General features: G+C 41.2%; 2 protein-coding genes across 4 annotated transcripts; one reads left to right on the top strand and one right to left on the bottom strand.

The window, feature by feature from the left end:
* Positions 1–1433: 1433 nt before the first annotated feature.
* On the bottom strand, positions 1434–6789 carry LOC109965710 (allantoinase, mitochondrial). Its single transcript, XM_020609952.1, is given in 9 exon segments — positions 1434–1595; positions 1684–1713; positions 1791–1965; positions 3244–3419; positions 3495–3618; positions 3739–3821; positions 4526–4714; positions 4818–4932; positions 6332–6789. Coding segments are annotated over 9 exon segments (1512 nt in total).
* Positions 6721–19085, top strand: LOC109965755 (tetratricopeptide repeat protein 39C-like). 3 transcript variants are annotated; one of them, XR_002275688.1, is made up of 15 exons: positions 6721–7445; positions 7904–7952; positions 8939–9067; positions 9477–9591; positions 11845–12205; positions 14462–14630; positions 14963–15056; positions 15153–15260; positions 15358–15467; positions 15564–15687; positions 15801–15898; positions 15991–16095; positions 16208–16246; positions 16332–16474; positions 17329–19085. XR_002275688.1 is itself a non-coding variant. In XM_020610046.1 (14 exons), exons 1-14 carry the CDS (start codon positions 7300–7302, stop codon positions 16419–16421), a joined length of 1737 nt encoding a protein of 578 aa, XP_020465702.1. In that variant the 5' UTR covers positions 6721–7299; the 3' UTR covers positions 16422–19085. The 3 variants fall into 3 exon arrangements, 2 of the variants coding, with proteins under 2 accessions (XP_020465702.1, XP_020465703.1); XM_020610046.1 differs by having other exon boundaries at positions 16332–19085; XM_020610047.1 differs by lacking the exons at positions 6721–7445; positions 7904–7952 and adding an exon at positions 7964–8035 and having other exon boundaries at positions 16332–19085.
* Positions 19086–20161: the final 1076 nt, after the last annotated feature.

Raw genomic sequence — 20161 nt, forward strand, 5'->3', positions numbered from 1 at the left:
AAGTTGGGAGCATGAAATTGTCCAAAATGTCTTGGTATGCTGAGGCATTAAGAGTTCATTTCACTGGAACTAAGGGGCCAAGCCCAGCTCCTGAGAAACAACCCCATATCATAATCCCCCCTCCACCAAACTTTACACTTGGCACAATGCAGTCAGACAAGTACCGTTCTCCTGGCAACAGCCAAACCCAGACTCATCCATGGGACTGTCAGACAGAGAAGCATGATTTGTCACTCCAGAGAACACGTCTCCACTGCTCTAGAGTCCAGTGGCAGCGTGCTTTACACCGCTGAATCCGACACTTTGCATTGCACTTGGTGATGTAAGGCTTGGATGCAGCTGCTCAACCATGGAACCCCATTCCATGAAGCCCTCTACACATTGTTCTTGAGCTAATCTGAAGGCCACATGAAGTTTGGAGGTCTGTAGCTATTGACTCTGCAGAAAGTTGGTGACCTCTGTGCACTATGCGTCTCAGCATCCACTGACCCCACTCTGTGATTTTACGGGGCCTAACACTTCATGGCTGAGTTGTTGTCGTTCCCAATCGCTTCTACTTTGTTATAATACCACTAACAGTTGACTGTGGAATATTTAGTAGCGAGGAAATTTCACGACTGGACTTATTGCACAGGTGGATACGTATAGTGTATCTCCAAGAATAATTTGTGCAGCATGAAAATATCTTGCCGAAGTCAAAATTAAACACTAAGCATATGTATATTAAATAAAGATAGGGTCCATCTTGCTTGAGATGGAACTTATAGTCTTTCTCTGGCTATTGAGGTTGGCAGATGCAAAGAATGCTCAGAAAACAGATGCTGTGCGAATTGAACAAAGTGGAACGTGGCTCACACTTTCTAATAGAGCTAATCCTCCAGGAGAAGGTTTGAAAAATCCCCAAAAAGGTTGTACAGTACATGTCATGATTTATGAATGTTAGTGGATACAATGAAGGTCCATTACATCCATCTGACTCTTTATCACATGGGTTTAAAATGTATAGAAACTGCTGTGGTTTAAGCCCATGCATGGTGGCTATACTGTAGCTATGGCACAACAATAAAAAGTGTTTAAAATGTCCATAAACACTTTCTTGGAATCTTTTGCTTTTTAGTCATAGGTTCAAAAGTTTTGTTTAACTGGAAACAGGCTCTTTACTAGCTTTTAGTTCAAATATTTGTTAATTGGCCTTTAAATCTATTTTCAGACCATATTATTAGGTTATAAAAAGTTATGAATCACCTCTTAACCCAGCAAGTGTTCATGGATCTATTAAAGCTGAAAATTGTTATATAACATTTTGAGATCATAAAACATGAGAGCCATTTATTAGGTGTGAGAGAAATTAAGGAAACATGGGGTGCTCTTGTCAGCAGGGTCAGCCAACGCAATAATTCAGATTGGGTGAGGTTTATGATTACAGCTTGTTATTACACTTCACAGCTGGGCTTGATTTTTTTTTTCCACTGAGGGATGAGAAGATGTTTCCCCAGAGGCTCAGGGCAGAAGGAGCCATCTCTGTACACCAGCTGCCCCCTGAGGATAGTGGCACACACCACTCCCTGCAGGGTAATGCCAAGGAAAGGCGTTAGCTGCACAAACACATTCAAGAAGTCAAAATTCTGTGCTCACGCCATCACACCATTTGTTCATCAAACATTTCTGAAAGATTTTAATTACCTTGTTTTTATGATGTATGTGTCCTTCAATCTGCAGAGTGTAATAGAAGATGAAGCACAGCTGATTCAGGTTTTAATGATTATTGAAGGTTTGGACTTTATACTCACCTCAAATTCTCTCTACAGGTCCCATATGACCAAGTCAGCATCATAGCCGGGGGCAAGTCTGCCTTTCTGGCTGTCGAGGCTACACAGCTGGGCTGTTTTCTGGCTCAGAAGCCTCGCCACATCAGACAGCTCAAAGCCTCTCTTCCTGGCTGAAGTCCAGAACAGGGGCAGTCCGGCAAATGGTAAAAAATGTTGAGCCTATAGACAACTGAGTTGACACCAATCAAATAAGCATTATAGAGATTTACCACAGTTTTTCACTCCTTCTTAGATTAGATTCAACATTGTCATTACACATGTACAAGTACAAGGCAATGAAATACAGTTTAGCATCTAACCAGTTCTTCCCCATAGGAACACTCACATTAGGCCACATCATTATTCTGAGGTAAAGAGCTTAAACATTGTGGATCACTGTCAGCGGTCTTCCTGGTGTCAGACTCTGACCACTGTCTCACTGTGCCAGATCAGTAAATGATTGTCCTGCCCTCTTAACTATCACATAGCACTTGTTTACCTCCCAGTAAACTTTGCCCTGTCCGGTTTACTGTCAAAAGGTTTGTGGGGTGAAGGAGGGTCATAGGGAACAACTAATCAGAGGCAAAAGAAAATTCCCATATTTTATTCCTGCATATCAGTGTCTCTTGCAGCTGAACAGCAAAGGGGATTTGTCATGTAGAGACAGATCCTGGAGCTGCTCATTAGACAGACGTTAATGTGAAAACTAGCATTACTCTGACAGCAGCCAGGGAGATTTTACAGTGATGCTGGTGTATTTTCTAAAACACTCATTAAAATGAAAAATGTCAAACAAATCCCCTTTAATAAATATAGAATATGAAAGTCACCTGATATAAATATGGTGAATAAATTAGCAAACATTTACCTTTTGACACTCCATCCAGCAGACATGAACCAATATTGGCATTTATTTGAGTTTATGTTTATGACCAGCAGCAAATCCAAACGCAGGATTCACTGGTGTTGTCTATCTCTCTTTAGCTGCTCACCAGTTAGCTCTCTGCTTGACTGTTAACTCTGGGATGTAGTGGATGTGCTTTGGTGATAAAAGCAGATGAGGCGGTTGTGCGACCACAGTGCATCCTGGGAAATTCTTGGCAGCTTGATTTCAAGTGCTCTGGATGATTTTGACATTTGGATGTCCTGGAGATGCTTTCTTGCCTTGGAACGTCACTACAAAGCATTTAGGAAAGTGGTCAGAATATAACCTTTATGGATTTGTGACCATTTGAATTAGATAAAAAGGAAACATCCTTGATTCGTATGAGCACATCCTCATGGAATGTAAAAGTTACTGTCAAAAATCACTGGTCTATAATAGTGCAACACTATGTTATTGCAATACAGTATTGAGTGGAATTGTGCATTAGCAGCCATACTAGGGTTTTGATAGTTGCCCACAGGATAAGAAACATAACTGTCATAGTTACCAAACTGTAGAGATGAAATTCCTCCCCAGGCCTAAGTGGAGTCTCCACTGTCCCGTCTCTTCATATCAGGGGTGCATGGTGAGTGATCAGACACCACCATGTCAATGTGGCCAGCTTTCAGTGCTGACCATAGCTGCTCCTGGTGGTGCACAACCAATCATTTACTAGTAGTCAGCTCAGACTGAAAACACTAAGATTTCTATCAGTTTTACGTCCTATTCTGTTTACCTGATTATTAGAGCTTCTAATAAATCTCTGCACACAGCCTGAGGTAGTGGTGGGTTGTCTCCACTGCCAAGGGGGCTCCAGACTGCCGCACTTTCTGGATCAGCTTTAATGGCTTTGCAGAGGACAAGTGAACTATATGGCACCGCACCCTGGTGGAGAGACAGTTAGCTGACTGTAGTGTCAGTGCTACACTACAAACACAACCAAATTCTACCCAGAACAATCCACTATGGTGCGATAGTGATTTGTTACCATGCTGATGTTCTTACTGGTATTGCAGGCAGAGTTGTGTGACACGGCAGATGGCCTCGAGCTTTATGACATCTGGCGTGGACTGCAGAAAAGTGGAGTACTGAACAAAGGTTTGCAGCATAGTATTTGTTAGTGAAAACAAATGCTCTAAACAATTTACTCCTGATTCACAATTTCTACCTAATATATACAGTACAAACCAGACTTGGACAGTATATCAGTAATATTAATAATGTATTATTATGAACCTTGACTCTGCATACCCTATTGGTATATATAGATACATTTTACTATTTAGAGGACTTAAAGTTGAAGTGATTCAATATTCTGAACTGGTTTGATTATTCTAGCTGGGTACACCTACAGGAAAAAATCTGACAAATGTGTCTTGATTTTCTTAAAAGGTTCACATTCACACTTAGACCCATATAGTCCTGCAGATTTGTTTTTATCACTGCCAACAATGAAAACTGCCAACAGTCTTTATTGGCAATCACCTTCTGTGAAGTGAAACCAGAAACAGTGAAAATGAAATGTCCTCAGAGGTAAGTTAACCTATGTGTTTGTGAGTTTAACAAATTATTCTTTTTTTTTTAAATCAGCATATTTAATTTGCCAACACTCCCGATCCCTAACAAAACGCTTAGTTTAAAAGTAACATACTTATAAGTGATCACAAGAGCACAGTGTGCCACAGACACTGATCTATGGTGTGAAATTACGGTTACCACCAGTCTCTTCTGTTGTCTGCTGAACAACTCTGCATGAAACTGGAGGAGACAAAACAAAAGGTATTTCAGTTACTGTACTGTGATCACAAAGTTTGGTTGCTGCAGCTTGTAAGTTACCAGCAGGACACTTCCTGTGCCTTGCAGATGCTTCATGGCTGTGTGGATCATAGTCGGTCACATGGGGGAACTCTTCCATCCCACTGTGGATGAGGAAACACTTGAAGCCGGCCACTCCGGCCTGGATCATAGGCCAGAGCTCTAGCTGTAAGGAGACATCTGTTGTTTGTGTTTACTTTGGTTTTGATTCAATACAGTCTAGCTGTAAATGTGCTCATTTTCTCTTAAGCTGTTCCAGTGAACAGCACCTGATTGCCAAGAATCACGCCTCCCCAGAAGACTGTGTCCACAAAACACTTTCCCGTCACCTCCTGCTGCTTCTCACGAAAATTACTAAGTGTGGTGGTTGGAGGGATGCTATTTCTGTGGAAAGTTTAACCAAAAAAAGGACAGAAAAAACAAGACTGCTAACTTCTATTCTCATATTTCAAAAAATCTCTTTGCCTTTGCCAAAAGCATCTTTGGTTTCTTAGTTCCTGTCTAAGTCCACCATCTAAGTCACTTCACCTTTAAGCTGCTTTTGTGAAACAGGGCTTATGACTGAAAAAAATACAGTATGCTAATATACTTTTATTATTAAAAACACATGCTGTAGTGTGTCATAATTCACCACACAAACTAAATGGACCTGCTGTTACTTATAGGAGACAGAAATAATCTCTCTTCTGACATTTCAAGGTAGAATACATGACAAAGTTACCCTTACATCCTGTTATGAGCCACTCAACTAACTTATGTTACTGTGCAGGTTTAAAAATACTGGTCAGGTTACACCAAACTCATTTAAATTGTAATTTTGCAATTACAATTATGCAATTATTATTTGAAATAAGACACTTCAAAGTATAGTACTGTGCAAAAGCCTTAGGCCACCATTAGTTTTGCTGTTGTAAAGATTATTTATATTTATTTCTCAGTCTCTTTATTAAGATATAACCAGTAGATATAGGAAACATGTAGACAATGTTAAAACATTTTCAGAACATAATGTCTTCTCCAGTCAGTTTTTACTGTGACCTCCCTTTGCACTTAGCACAGTTTGAATTCTTCTGGGGAAACGTCTTGACACCACCACAGACCCTCCACCATGTTTCACTGAAGGCAGTTGTCTTGGTCTTCCACTGCTGTTTTTGTCTTTGGTGGAGTTGAACAGAAACAGACAACAATAGACAATAGGCAAGAAAAAGTATTAATTTATTCTTTAGCTTAACTGAATTCCTCGATTTTTCCTGATCTGGAACATCCAGTTTCCCTTCACTGCAGCCTTTGTGACTGCTTGCTCTATCCCTGGCTTGGAGAGGGTGTTTCCAGCTACTTTATTTCATCTACTGGTTTTACCAGATGACAATGTGCAGGAGACTCACATACTGTATTTTTTTATTTTGTGAAAAATGAATCTTTGACCTCAGTCATCTCATCCTTTCGCTGTCCCTTGCTCTACCACATGTATCGATTCAGAAAGTATTCAGACCCCCAAATATTTGCACATTTTATTGTTTCACTCATTTCCCCATCATTTCACGCTTAATTGCCAAAAGTGAAACCATGGTCATAGAATTGTCTGAAAATTAATCAAGAGTCAAAAACTGAAATCTCTTCATATTAAACTGAAGGTACTCAGGCTGGACCCAGGTCTGGATCAAAGTCACAAGTGATAAAAACACTTGTGACACTTAAATGGGTGCATATGTCAGAGTCTTTTGCACTCATGCAGTAGGCTATAACATGCAAACCTACAGACATGAACTAAAGATAACTTAACAAAATCAAACCGTAAGCCGCCCCATTGGGTCGCCTGTCTGTCATCACTGTGACCAGTGTGATGCAGCCTCGCTCAGTCTGAGTCCACTCAGTGAGGGCTGGGGGACAGGGCTGGAGGACGGTGCTGGAGGACAGAGCTGGAGGACAGTGCTGGGGGACAGGGCTGGAGGACGGTGCTGGAGGACAGAGCTGGAGGACAGAGCTGGAGGACAGAGCTGGAGGACAGAGCTGGAGGACAGAGCTGGAGGACAGGGCTGGGGGACAGTGCTGGAGGACAGAGCTGGAGGACAGAGCTGGAGGACAGGGCTGGGGGACAGTGCTGGAGGACAGAGCTGGAGGACAGAGCTGGAGGACAGGACAGTGCTGGAGGACAGGGCTGGGGGACAGGGCTGGGGGCTGGGCTTTGAGTCTGTGGGTGCGGACGGAGAATGTGGGCTGGAGGCTGACGGGATGCAGCATCTCCTCGACGGTCCTCTTCCCTCCATCATTCTCCCGCTGATGCGCTGTGCGTTATGACGCTTGGCCGTTTGACGCGTGCGTTACAGTGCGTGGGGCTGGCAGCACGGCAGCCTAGATCCTCGTTATGTAATGTATCGCATGCAGCTGCACTGCCCAGAGTAGCGGGGGGAACTGACGGATGGCTGATTTACTAATGAGCAACGGTTTGTTGGTTTGGGGCTGAGCGTACACACGTCTGCAGGAACAATGCTGGTCGTCTGTCGCTGAAGTACTGTGTAACCGAGGCCGTCTGGGCACCACTGGCCTCTCCCTGAGGTGCACGGACGACTGGAGCCTGCGGAAGCTGCACAGTTTTTCTTTAGCCAGCCAGAGGCGCGTCTCTGTTTAAAACCGTCTCCGCTGTCAGTGGAAATAAACCAATGCTGGTTTGTTGTAGAGAAGAAGCGGCATTATATTCAGTTCTTCATCGCACCGGTTTAATCCAACAGCCTGTGAGCTGTAAAACAAACAATGGCGGGCCCCGAGCAGTCCCAGCAGCAACAGCAGGTAGAGGAGAAGGCAGAGCACATAGATGATGCTGAGATGGCCCTGCGAGGTATTAACATGCTGCTCAACAACGGATTCAAAGAAAGCGACGAGCTTTTCAGGAAATACAGGTAAAACATTTATTTAAACGTCTGTGACAGTATTGGATGCCAACAAAATATTTAAGTGAGTGAAGTCGTGGCTTCACATGTCCTCCAAATAAATGATTGCTTTGGGTCTGTGGTATCTGGGATTCCCTCCAAACTCCCACTGGCCACATCTAACAGCACTGTTAAATGTATGCACCCTGGAGGCTCTACCAGCTGACCAGGACGTATCCACTTGTGTATTATGTATCTTTGTCTGAACCTGTTTTGAACAGCTGCTTTTTAAAGGCATTACTCTCTTGCATGTCAAACAGATACTGTATGCAGCTGAACAAGGTTACTGTTCAGTTGCTTTGTGAAGCTCCCTTCAGTCTCCTGAAGAGCATGGTTGAGATTTTATTGTAATCTTCAACCAAATATTCAGCCTTTTTTGTATCTGTCTTTTTCTGTGGTTTCTTCCTCGTCCCTGTTTCTCTCTGTAGGACCCAGAGCCCACTGATGAGCTTTGGGGCCAGTTTTGTCAGTTTCCTGGTGAGTTTCTTCTCAGCTGCTGTTAAAATGATCAAGTAAGATGCAAGAAGAGATGTCACTTAGTGCTAAGAAAAAGCTAAACAGTGAGTAATGTAATTAATAGCAGCAGTTAGATTGAAGCTCATAATGTTCATAATTTTTTATTTCAGAAGAAATCACATAGTATCAAGACCTGAACTAACCTAATCTGTCAAACTGGATGCATCGGTGTCATCCTCACTGTTGCTTTTCCATCCATTAACATAATCGATGCACCTTCCCCTCGAGAACAGCATTGATCTTGCAGAAAAGCACATTACTATAACGCTGCATCCGTCCCTGATGGGAGAGGGAGATTTTCATAGCATGGTCTCTCTCTGTCTCAAACACCCACCCACACACACACACACACACACACACACACACTTTCACTGACTCCCATGTCAACACTCATGCACCATAAAGCTAGAGATGATGTCATGCTCTGACCCCAGATGCTACACTAAATGACCCCGAGGCAGTGAGGGTAGTCACATCTGACCATCATAGCAGCCATGCCTATGTGCACACTAAGAGTTAAATGTTAATATTAGGCTACTGTAGGTAATGGGAAACCACAAAACCATTCTCACTAAATTATCCCTATTTTTTCATGTATGTATTATTTCTGCCTTAAGGTACATGTGATTATTTCCTGCCTGACTCAAAAGGTTTGAGCAACATCAGAGCAAACATTCTCTGTTTCAGTCACCTGAGTAGCATCGTTCCAACCCCAAACAGCTGTGCAGGTGTCACTGTGCTCCTCGGTTCATTGTAACTTGGTATTTTTTAGTATTACATCACACTCTTTTAGCCTTATTATAGGATTGTAAGCCACCACAAATATATTTCAAAGCATGTCTTGATAATCAAATTTACAATATTAGAATAATTCAATTGAATGTTTTTGATCCACCACATATATCAATGAACAGAACACTTTATTGGCTTTCTGCGTTTCATTACAGAATGCCATGATGACATTTGAGGAGGAAAAGATGCAGACAGCCTGTGATGACCTGAGGACCACTGAGAAACTGTGTGAGAGTGAAAGCGCTGGAGTGATAGAGACAATCAGAAACAAGATCAAGAAGAGTGTGAGTATAAAACCAAAGAAGTTAAAAGGTGTATTATACAAACGGTTAGAAGGCAGCAAGAAACTCAAACTAAACTATGATAATACTGAAATTAATTGGTATTGATGGCACTGAGCTGCTCATTTAGAATTTCCTCTTAGTTTGTGGCTGATGCCTCCTAATATGACAGGCAGATAATGATTGTGTCCTCGGCCTCAGGCCTAACGATGCAGTCAGCAGTGAGATCATGCCAAACTAACTCAGATTCAATTAGCACTCCTTTGAAACACAATCAAACTAGAGTGAGTAGTGCGGGAGCCATCTAGCAGCTCTGGGTTATGCAGGAAATTGTTCCTGCCAGCCTCTGGTGAAGGTACAGGGTGTATATGTGTGTGTGCAGTACACTGCTTAATGTGTATGTCTGTTGTAGATGGACTCCCAGAGGTCAGGCCTTGTTGTTGTGGATCGCCTGCAGAGACAAATTATTGTTGCTGACTGTCAGGTGTACCTCGCTGTGCTCTCCTTCGTCAAACAGGAACTATCAGGTAATCACATTTAAACCCCAATCCATACGATAGAAATTGTTTCGCTTGGCAACACAGTACATCCTTGTGTTGTGTGACTGCATGTAGACATTGATGGAAACACAGACCGTCAGATATCAGGATTTGTAAGAGATGCAACTCAGACAGGTTAGTAAATACATAAGAGGATTTAGGCAAACACATGGATGCACAGCTCAGTATAATGGTGAAGGCAGCGAAGAGACAGGAAGAAGACAACTGGCTGAGAAGATGGGCCAACTAGGAAAATGTCCAGAGAATAATAAGGATAACCTGGCAGGAAGACTGTAGAGTTAGGTCTGTGCATTGACAGGTCTCCACCTGAAGTTCCCAGGTAGTCTCCCATCCAGGTACTGACCAAGCCTGGCTCTGCTTAACGTCAGAGGTCAGAAAAGAACAGGTGCACCCAGAGCAATGTGGCTGTAGGCTGGGGACTGCATGGAGGCAGAGCTATACAGGTGAGAATCACAGGTTGTACACCAGCCACAGGCTTTCACAAGAGGTAGGAAAAACACCGCCAAAAGACTGCAACACTGGGCAGCTGTCAGGTAAAAAAAACTCAAATCCATCGTGTCTGGAGTAAACAAATGCACAAGTATGCATAAGCATCCAAAAATGAGAACAAAAGAAAAGTCCTCCAAAGCTAGCTAAACCAAGAAAGAAATACACTGAACTCAGTCAGAAAATAAGAACACAGAACATAGACAGATGGCGTAGAAAATCCACAGTCCAAATAATCAGCATTCCTAAATCAGGTAGGCACAGGTGATGTGCGATATGAGGACAGCTAGACAGGAGGAGAATCAAAAACAGGCAGGGTATAGATCCAATAACCAGAGTCTAGTAAACAGAACAGAAGATGGCTGGAACGCAGTGCAGAGCGGCCAGTGACAAGCGATCTGCTGTCTGAGGAGCAGCAGGGGACAGGTTATATAGGAAAAGCCACAAGCCCCAGGTGAGTTCAGTCAGCCAGGTGTCTGCTCAATCACTGATGGCTGAGGTGAAGCTGGAGCTGGTGAGGTAGTGGAAATCAGGAAGACTCCTACAAAATAAGAGCCTCTAGCAGGAAGTCAGGTAAAACATGACAACTCAAGAAAACATGATAGATAGGTCATACCTAGAGATTATCCAGTGTAGAGCACATTTCTTTTTAATTACAAGCACCTCTATATTTAGGATAATCATAAGAAATTACCAGATTTCTTGAAACTAGGATAATTACAGTATATCATGAGTTTGTATTATTACCTCATTAATTAACCAGGTTAGTGCTAAAGCAATTAGTTGATGAATCACAAGTTTTCATAATCCTGTCTTGTTTAGCTTCTGCCAGCTCCTGAGAAAAATATCTGGCTCGTTACCTGCTAAATGCTACACTGTGTTCACCAGCTAGTCGCAGCTGTCAACTGCATGACCTAGTCTTGTTTTTGTCTTTTATCATTGTAAATGAAATGTCTTTGGGTCTGGCTGCTGGTTGGCTGTAAAAAGGAATTTGGAAATGACACTTAGACTCAAGCAGGTATTTTTGCTGCTTTTTACACTTAATTGGTTAGAAAGATAATCAAAGACTAAGAATCTAAAACCATGCTAACAGCACAGTGAGACTGTGCCTAGGTAAACTGGTGCTTTGAGCCGAATGCTAACGTTAGCATGTCAACATATTTACAATGGCAATGTTGGGAAATATTGCCATTGTTATATTTATCATGTACACCATTTTAGTTTAGGGTGTTAGCATGCTAACATATGCTAATTAAGTATAAACTACAGCTGATGCTTATGGAAATGTCATTAGTTTCATGTGTATTTGAACTTAAACCCATGTAGTAAAGGGAGGAATTTAAGATGAAAAGTTAAATTAAATTATTCCAGTTTGTCCTAAAGATAATAGCCGTTAAGATCTTTCAGACTGGACCAGGCTGTTGAAGTGACCAGCAGAGTTTTTAATTTTAAGTGTTATGAGAGTGGCTAAAAAATATTTAGTAGATTAATTAGCCTGATCATGAATATGTTCTTTAGCTGTAGCTAGGTAAAGAATTTTATGTTTCAGATTCATCTTAAAATTGATTCAATTATTATTATTTTTTTCAAAAATCCACATATAACACTCCACAATGTTGAAGTGAAAACTGTTTGTTTGGAGTGTTTTGCACATGTATTAAAAACAAAAGATAGCGTGGTCTTCCACTTGAGCATCTCCATACATAATCAAACGCGTCTTGTTTCTACTAACAGCATATATCAAAGGAGGCTGGATTCTTCGTAAGGCATGGAAGATGTACAATAAGTGCCACAGTGACATCAGCCAGCTGCAGGAGGCCTGTCAGCGGAGGTCCTCTATCAACCAGGCGTCCCTCTCGGTGGACAACGCAAACCACAACACACCAGTGGAGAATGCTGTGACGGCTGATGCCCTGGACCGGCTCAAGGGCTCCGTCAGCTTTGGCTATGGCCTCTTCCATCTGTGCATTTCCATGGTACCACCACACCTGCTCAAGATTATCAACCTGCTGGGCTTCCCTGGCGACCGACTTCAGGGCCTGTCCTCCCTAATGTATGCAAGCGAGAGCAAAGACATGAAGGCACCACTAGCTACGTGAGTGTGCTGGAGTTGTATCACTTTTGAGGGAGGTAAAAATATGTTTGTTGTATAGGTTTAAATTACCTGTAGCTGCACTAATCAATATAGTGCTGTCAACAGTGGACCTACTGAATGTGTGTACTGTGAAAGGTGTCCTACATAGTGACCTAAACATAGACAGTTATCACCTGACTATGTAGTGAAGCTAAAATCAGTGGAGCGTTTAACATCTTTCAGCTCATTGTTTTGGTTTCAGGGCCCACAGCGTCACTATACTGGTTCCCCCATTGTAACTATCTACCCAGCACAAAACGACAGACGGAGTCAGCGACTAGCTGGTGAACACAGTGTAGCATTTAGCAGGTAACGAGCCAGATATTTTTCTCAGGAGCTGGCAGAAGCTAAAACAGAGCAAAACAGACATTGCATATAATGTTGGCCATAAATTCACAGTATAAGGTGGCACGTCATTGTTATGCTTACACCGTGTTGATGGCCAGATGGCCAAAACTCAAATTAATGCAGCTTAAATTTAGATTTACTTTATGGCCATTGTAAGTTTAATGATTTTAAGTGGTTCTTGTCTTGTGGTCCTTCAAAATAAAGCTTCACTCATTGCAATTGTAAAAAAAAAATGAATATTTCTAATTCTAGACATGATAAATATGTACAGGTAGAGTAAACAAAAATGAACACCCAAACATGAACCTGGCCCCAATAATTACAGCCTTGTAGTCTATATTATAATGACACGAATATATAAATACATACACAATAGTGTACAAAAGTCTTGGGCCACCATCAGATTTGCTGTTTTAGCAATGTTATGATGACTATACATTTACTTCTCATTTTCTTTTTCAGAATACAACTAGAAAATATAGGAAATATGTCCACAGTATTAAAAAACAGAAAAATATTTGAAAAATCAGCAAACAAACTGGATTATTCAAGCAGGTCGAAAGAGATATGATATATGTTGTTGTGTCTTGTTGCTTTTCTTTTCTTTTGTCTCTCCTCTATCCACTCACCCCAACCGGTCAAGGCAGAAGGCCGCCCACCAAGAGCCGGGGTCTGTCAGAGGGTTCTTCCATTAAAGGGAGTTTTTCCTCCCCACTATCACCAAGCGCTGCTCAGGGGGGATTTGTTGGGTTTTTCTCCATAATAATAATAATAATAAGGTCTAGACCTTGCTATGTAAAGTGTCCTGAGATGACTTTTGTTGTGATTTGGTGCTATACAAATAAAACTGAATTGAATTGAACTGAAAAACAGGAGTGGAAGACCAAGACAACTGTCCAAATCCGATGAGAAGTTTCTCAGAGTTTCTTCCTTGAGAGATCGGAGGAAATCCACCAAGAACCTGGCTCAACATCTGGCAGCTTCATCTGGATGCCAGGTCGATCCTTCCACAGTCCAAAGAAGCCTGATCAGGAACGGCCTCTGTGGAAGGAAGGCAGCCAAGAAACCACTTGTTCAGAAGGGGGACGGGGAGAAAAGGCTGAGACATGCAACAGCTCATGATGACCAAAGTGAAGATCAGTGGAAAAGAGGATTATGGAGAGATGAGTAGACGTTTTGGGGTCCAGTAATCGCCAATATGTCAGAATTAGAGTTGGAGAGAGGTGGAAGAATGAGCAGCCTTCAGTGAAACATGGTGGAGGGTCTGTGGTGGTGTCAAGATGTTTCCCCAGAAGAATTCAAACTGTGCTAAGTGCAAAGGCAGGTCACACTAAAAACTGACTGGAGAAATTATGTTCTAAAAATGTTTTAACATTGTCTACATGTTTCCTATATCCACTGGTTATATCTTGATAAAGAGACTAAGAAAAAAATATAAATAATCTTTACAACAGCAAAACTAATGGTGGCCTAAGACTTTTGTACAGTATTTTATATACAGTATGAGAATTGACTCTTAAACTTAATTGTTAAGCCAACATGGATGAGAAGTCCACAAAATGCTCCTAAAAAATGGAAATTTGAAGACAGTGTGGTATGATTAAAAGCTCCAGCGTCCCTCAAGTGTTGTTTCTAATGTCAGTTATGAAATTTACAGTTCAGCTTTAGCAACAAAGGGTTTTGGTCTGATCTACCAAACTGTAAACTAAACGTCTAATGGCAGGATAATGGTCACACAGCTATTATTAGTATATACTAGTTGCCTTGTTACATATTCACCTCTCTAATTTTAATCAGACTGAGATGTAAATTAAAAAAAAGAAACTTGTCCAGCTCTGTCTAAGATGAACTTCTTGCTGTGTCGCTCAGGTTGGCCCTTTTGTGGTACCACACAGTAGTGCTGCCTTTCTTCGCTCTGGATGGCTCTGATACACATGTAGGTCTGATGGAGGCCAAAGCTATTCTGCAGAGAAAGTCGGTGGTTTACCCCAACTCGTCGCTCTTCATGTTCTTTAAAGGACGTGTTCAGAGGCTAGAGGTATGCACAGCTGGCTCAGGGCTGGTAGCAATCTGTGACAGCTATACAGAACTTTAACAAGTCTGTAGTTGTTTACAGATTGAAAGCTGTAGTCATTTATTTGTGCTTTTAACACTGGATAAAAGTGTTTATTTCAAACACACACACAAAGAATATTCCATCGGTCAGTTCACCACCTATAATTAATATGCATGCCAGATTGTTCATCCATTCACCAACATCCGATCCACCATCTAATTCTAATCTAACTCTCATTTAACACATGCATGTACTGTGTGTCTGACACAGTTATTATTGCCTGTTGGTGTGTACGCTCTTTCCTCTGTCCTCAGTGCCATATCAACAGTGCTTTGGCCTGTTTCCATGATGCACTAGAGCTTGCATCAGACCAAAGAGAGATCCAGCATGTCTGTCTCTATGAGATTGGTACGTGTCTTCCTGCCAGGTTAGTTGTGACATACTGGCACTGGGCATGCACTGCTTTGAGGGATTCATTATATTCTGTCTGCTTGTCTTTGTCAGGTTGGTGCAGTATGATAGAGATGAACTTTGAAGATGCATTCAGGTCATTTGAAAGGCTGAAGAATGAATCTCGGTGGTCACAGTGCTACTATGCCTACTTGACTGGAGGTGAGCCTGCCACACACTAACGGATGCTTGCACTGGCGGGATGTTTCCACTCTGTGTTAGATATATACTGTACAGTTCCTGTTGTTGTGTTTTCCAGTGTGTCAGGGTGCTTCAGGTGACCTGGATGGAGCAAGTGGAGTTTTCAAGGATGTGCAGAAGCTGTTCAAAAGAAAAAACAACCAGATAGAGCAATTTGCTGTCAAAAGGGTGGGGTTTGCTGCAGATGTTGCCCTTGTTCTCTTTATGCAAATTATCATGAGCGTGTACAGCAGTTTTCCTTTTCTGTCTGGTTCCTATCTGCAGGCTGAGAGACTGAGAAAGATCTCGCCCAGCAGAGAGCTGTGCATCCTCGGCGTAATTGAAGTGCTGTATCTGTGGAAAGCGCTTCCAAACTGCTCCTCAACTAAACTACAGATAATGAATCAGGGTGAGTGCAACCGACATGATTCATACCATCATAACCACCTTAGCTGCACCTAGATTTCTAAGAATTTCATTTCACCCTACAGTATGTGATAATTTCCCCTTGTGTCTGCTCAGTGTTACAGAGTTTAGATGACACTTTGTGCAGAGGCCTGAAACATCTCCTTCTTGGTGCCATTCACAAATGTCATGGAAATATGAGAGATGCTCTTCAGGTATCGCTGCACAATGAGCGCTGAACGACTTTACAGATAATCTACATATACATGATACTCAGCTTGCTCTTTGTATTCATTTTGTGGTGCAGTCGTTCCAGCTGGCTGCTGGAGATGAGTACGGACGACAGATCAACTCATATGTCCAGCCGTATGCTGTCTATGAGCTGGGATGTATCCTGCTTGCAAAACAAGAGGTCAGTCAGTATTCAAAGTTTAAGATTTCCTTATGGAGCAAAGAGGAATTTGAGACCAAAAAAACTAATGTGACCACTTGTTCACCTGGTGTTTTTTTGTATTGCAATTCAGACACTGGGAAAAGGAAGATCATTGCTACTTCAAGCAAAGGTAAAAGAACATGTTTAATTTTTCTATAGATTGTTAGAAATACAGTATGTTACATGTTTCAGATATCAACCTGTCATGTTTTTAGGAGGATTTTACAGGCTACGACTTTGAGAACAGGCTTCACGTCCGCATCCATTCAGCCCTGGCCTCGCTGAAGGAAGTGGTGCCTCAGTGACTCCAGGAAAAAACTACAGTGGCTCAAGCCGTGCTCATGGCCCTTTACACCAGGTTTTCAGACATTTGAATTAACTGTCTGACATCCTAGTGAACAGGCTCCTTTGTTTTCATCCTTAGATTTAGAGAGACAGAACTTGTTTGTCATCTTACCCACACTCAGGCTGATACAGTGTGAGGCCTCATCTCTGAGCAGTCAGTACAGAGATAGGTATGATAGTCTTCATACTAGCTTAGCACAAAGCCTGGAAGCAGATGGAAATAGGCTAACCTACTGTAGTGTAGCTTTGGCTAGCAAGTTACAAATGAAGCTATCAATGTGACATCTGTTGTTGGTCAGCAAGCTAGCCCTTAATACATCCATATACTTTTTACTGTGCAATCCTATAGCTACAACTAGGTGATTTTTTAAAATCTATTTATTGTAATGCTTTATTTTACAGCTCTGCTATTTCCTAATAATTTCTTGAACGTTTCCTCCAAAGAACCATGTAGTTTGGTATTAATTATAGAAAAATAGTCCGCTGAGTTGTGTTGACGTGATTACTGGCTTCCAGATGAATTTCCATGAAAGAAATTGCTCATTGTAAACTCCAGTTAATGTTTGCTTTTTATTTATTAATTATTTGAAATGGTTTTCTTATTTTTTGCTGAATTGGATAGTTGTTTGTAGACAAATTTAACACTTTGCATGTGTAGCTGACCTTCTGTCCTTTTAATAAAAGCCTCCAGTTTGTGCTAGCTTAACATTTAGAAATAAGTGGAAGTGTTCCAACTGATCACTGTCTAATTATACCTATAATTAGAACCAAATTATATGGTTCCTTCCAGGAAACCTCTTAGGAAATTATTTAGAAATAAACTGGAATTTATAGACCTGTAAAATACAGTGTTATTTGTTTTTTCAGCTTCCTGTCTATGTGCTAAGCCTGGCTAAATACATCCACCTATTTCTGAAATGGATGCGCAGAGATGACATTGATATCAATGCTTCACACTGGACAAGACAAGAAAGAAGAATATTTCCTCAAATCTCTTAACAGTTGCTTTAAGTGTCTTTTGCGTCCAAATGTATTAGCTGGCTAGTAACAGTTTTCCACATTAACATGTGTATTTCAGGTTCCATGAGCAATTCAGCACATACAAGTAACCTTTTAATGAGATCATATGTCTTTTAACAGTACCTTTACAAAGACTAATAAAAGATAGAGGTAATAGTATTTTCCACATTCTTTACAAACATGCAGATGCCATTTGAAGAGCTTAGACAAAGAAATAGAATAAACACCAGTTCTTTGCTATATCACATATCATGAAACCGATAATGGGAGGATTAGTCAAACTTAACGATTTTATATGTTCATATTAAGGACCTCATGGATTGTTCCATTTTCAGCAGTTATTTATTTAATAAGCAACAGCTCTCTTACAATAAAAATATTAAACTTTGTTTGCCAAATCACAAAAGGGGTCATTTCACACAGGGATCATTTATATTCACAGTGGAAATTAAACAACAAATGTGTAGTGTAATTAGTTACTACATGAACAGTTAAATAATGTCAAATATTCTCAGTGATGACCTTAAAATTACACATAGTAACGAGTAGTCACGCTCAAGTAGACGGACATCATACATTTATAGAAACAGAGAAATCACGTCACAATGTGAAAACACCAGGCATTGATCCTGTGCACTATGCATGGTATGGCAGGGTGACAGTGGCTTTGAGACTGTACTGAAGCCAAATGTACCTGTATGTCCATGCCTACAAATACATCAAGGTATTGTAATACAGTATGTCCAGTACGGTAATGTTACCACTGGAAGGTGCTGCAATATGTCAGCTTAGTAAACATATAATACTGGTGAATTATTTCAGTAGTGTTTCAGTGATACAAGCTTTTGAATTAGTCCATTATAGTGACAGGTTTATTAATTGCATAACAGAAATTGTATGTTTTAAATGTCATTTACACTGTTTTAGTTTGAGTCTTGAACCTACAAATCCTGTGGTGACCAGCCAGACTGCAGTGTTAGTGATTAAGCTGATTCAATAGTGTGATGTTAAACTGGACAGCTGCTGTAATAAGTGAGTGTGACAATCTTTTCCAACACAGTTACACACTGTAAATATGTATTATTTTGTGTAGGGTATTGCCTTCTGAGTTATGGTCATCTGAGCAATATAAGCAAGAGGAGAACATCTTAATTTACAGAGGCTTTCAACACTGACTATTTGTGTTTTTCATCCCATGGTAAAGATGTAGATGGATCGATTTACTTTGCTCACACTAAGCTGGTCAGACAAAGCCGGTCATCGCCTGCAGCTGTGATGGATGAAAATTGTGGCTAATGCTGAGGTGACCACTGTGCAAGTGGTCGGTGAAGTGCACGTCATGTAATGGTGAAGTGTCAGTAAGATGTTGCCTGCCTGCTGTACCAAATACTAATGTCACTGGAAGATTTTTGTTGCTTTTGTCATGAGATTTTGTTGAAGTTGAGGTTACATGTCAGAATGTCAGTGTCCCAGTGTGTCACTGAACAATAAACAGTTCTCCATTAATCTGGGTGCACATACAGTATTTTCTGCCTCTGAGTTCTTTCCTAATGAAACTGCCCTTTGGACAGTGGATGTTAATGTTAAATGTGCAATGATGGTAGTGTGTTACTTCTGCTTTGCCACACCTGCATTAAATCAGCTGACAGAAAAAAAACTGTTCTGATGCTCAGAAAAAAGAGAAAACGCTCATATGTCGAGCTTCTTTGCTGACAAGCAGTTGTCTGATGTGACACCACTGACACATTGAGCCAACATGACCAACTCCACCAAGTTCTGCTGACATGAAGACAAATGTTTGTCTTCATTATGTAGGTCTGAGCTTAAGAGTCAGAGCTTCAATAGACAGTTTCAATTATAGATTAATGTCTTATTGCAGCCGTGTCTAGTCATTACACTTTTACCCATCTACAGAAATCATTTATTTTTATTCCACCAGGGGGAGTTTATCTCACACGATGTGACAGACTGGATTGTCCCGCATCATGATTGCTATGACAGCAGGACACAAAAAACAGAGCTAGATGAGAATACCCAGTGGTGGATTGTAGCCCAATTAAAGTACAGTTTTAATCAAAATGATTATCATGATGATGATTATTATAGATTAAGCTGCCCAGCAGTATATGAAGTAGACCCACTTTTATCAGCTGCAACACTAAAGTGATGCTTACATATTAATGCATCAGTAATTGCAACATATTTTGAAATGTCTCATTCTGCATGATGGGTACTTTTACTTTTGATGGCATGTATTCTGATGCTTATGTACTTTTAAGTAATGTATCTACTGTATGTTCAATATTTTTCAGAAAAAGTATCTAAAATATTCAGACAAATCAAGAGATGATGAAACATGATTCTAGGTTATTACTGGCTAAATTATCATCCACAGGTTATAACTGCACTTTTACATTTGTTATTTGTAACTCTGCAGTTGGGGCGGCACAGCGGCGCGGTGGTTAGCGCAGTTCTAGCCTGGACCAAGCTGGGGCCTTTCTCTGCAGTGTTTGCAAGTTCTGCCTGTGCCTGTGTGGGTTCTCTCCGGGTACTCCAGCTTCCTCCCACAGTCCCAAGACATGCAGCGACTCTAAATTACCTGTAGGAGTGAGTGTGGGTGTGTGTGGTTGTTTGTCTACATGTCAGCCCTTGTGATAGACTGGCGACCTGTCCAGGGTGA

The sequence above is a fragment of the Monopterus albus genome, unplaced genomic scaffold (assembly GCF_001952655.1).
Source record: "Monopterus albus unplaced genomic scaffold, M_albus_1.0 scaffold103.1, whole genome shotgun sequence".
Lineage (NCBI taxonomy): Eukaryota > Metazoa > Chordata > Actinopteri > Synbranchiformes > Synbranchidae > Monopterus > Monopterus albus.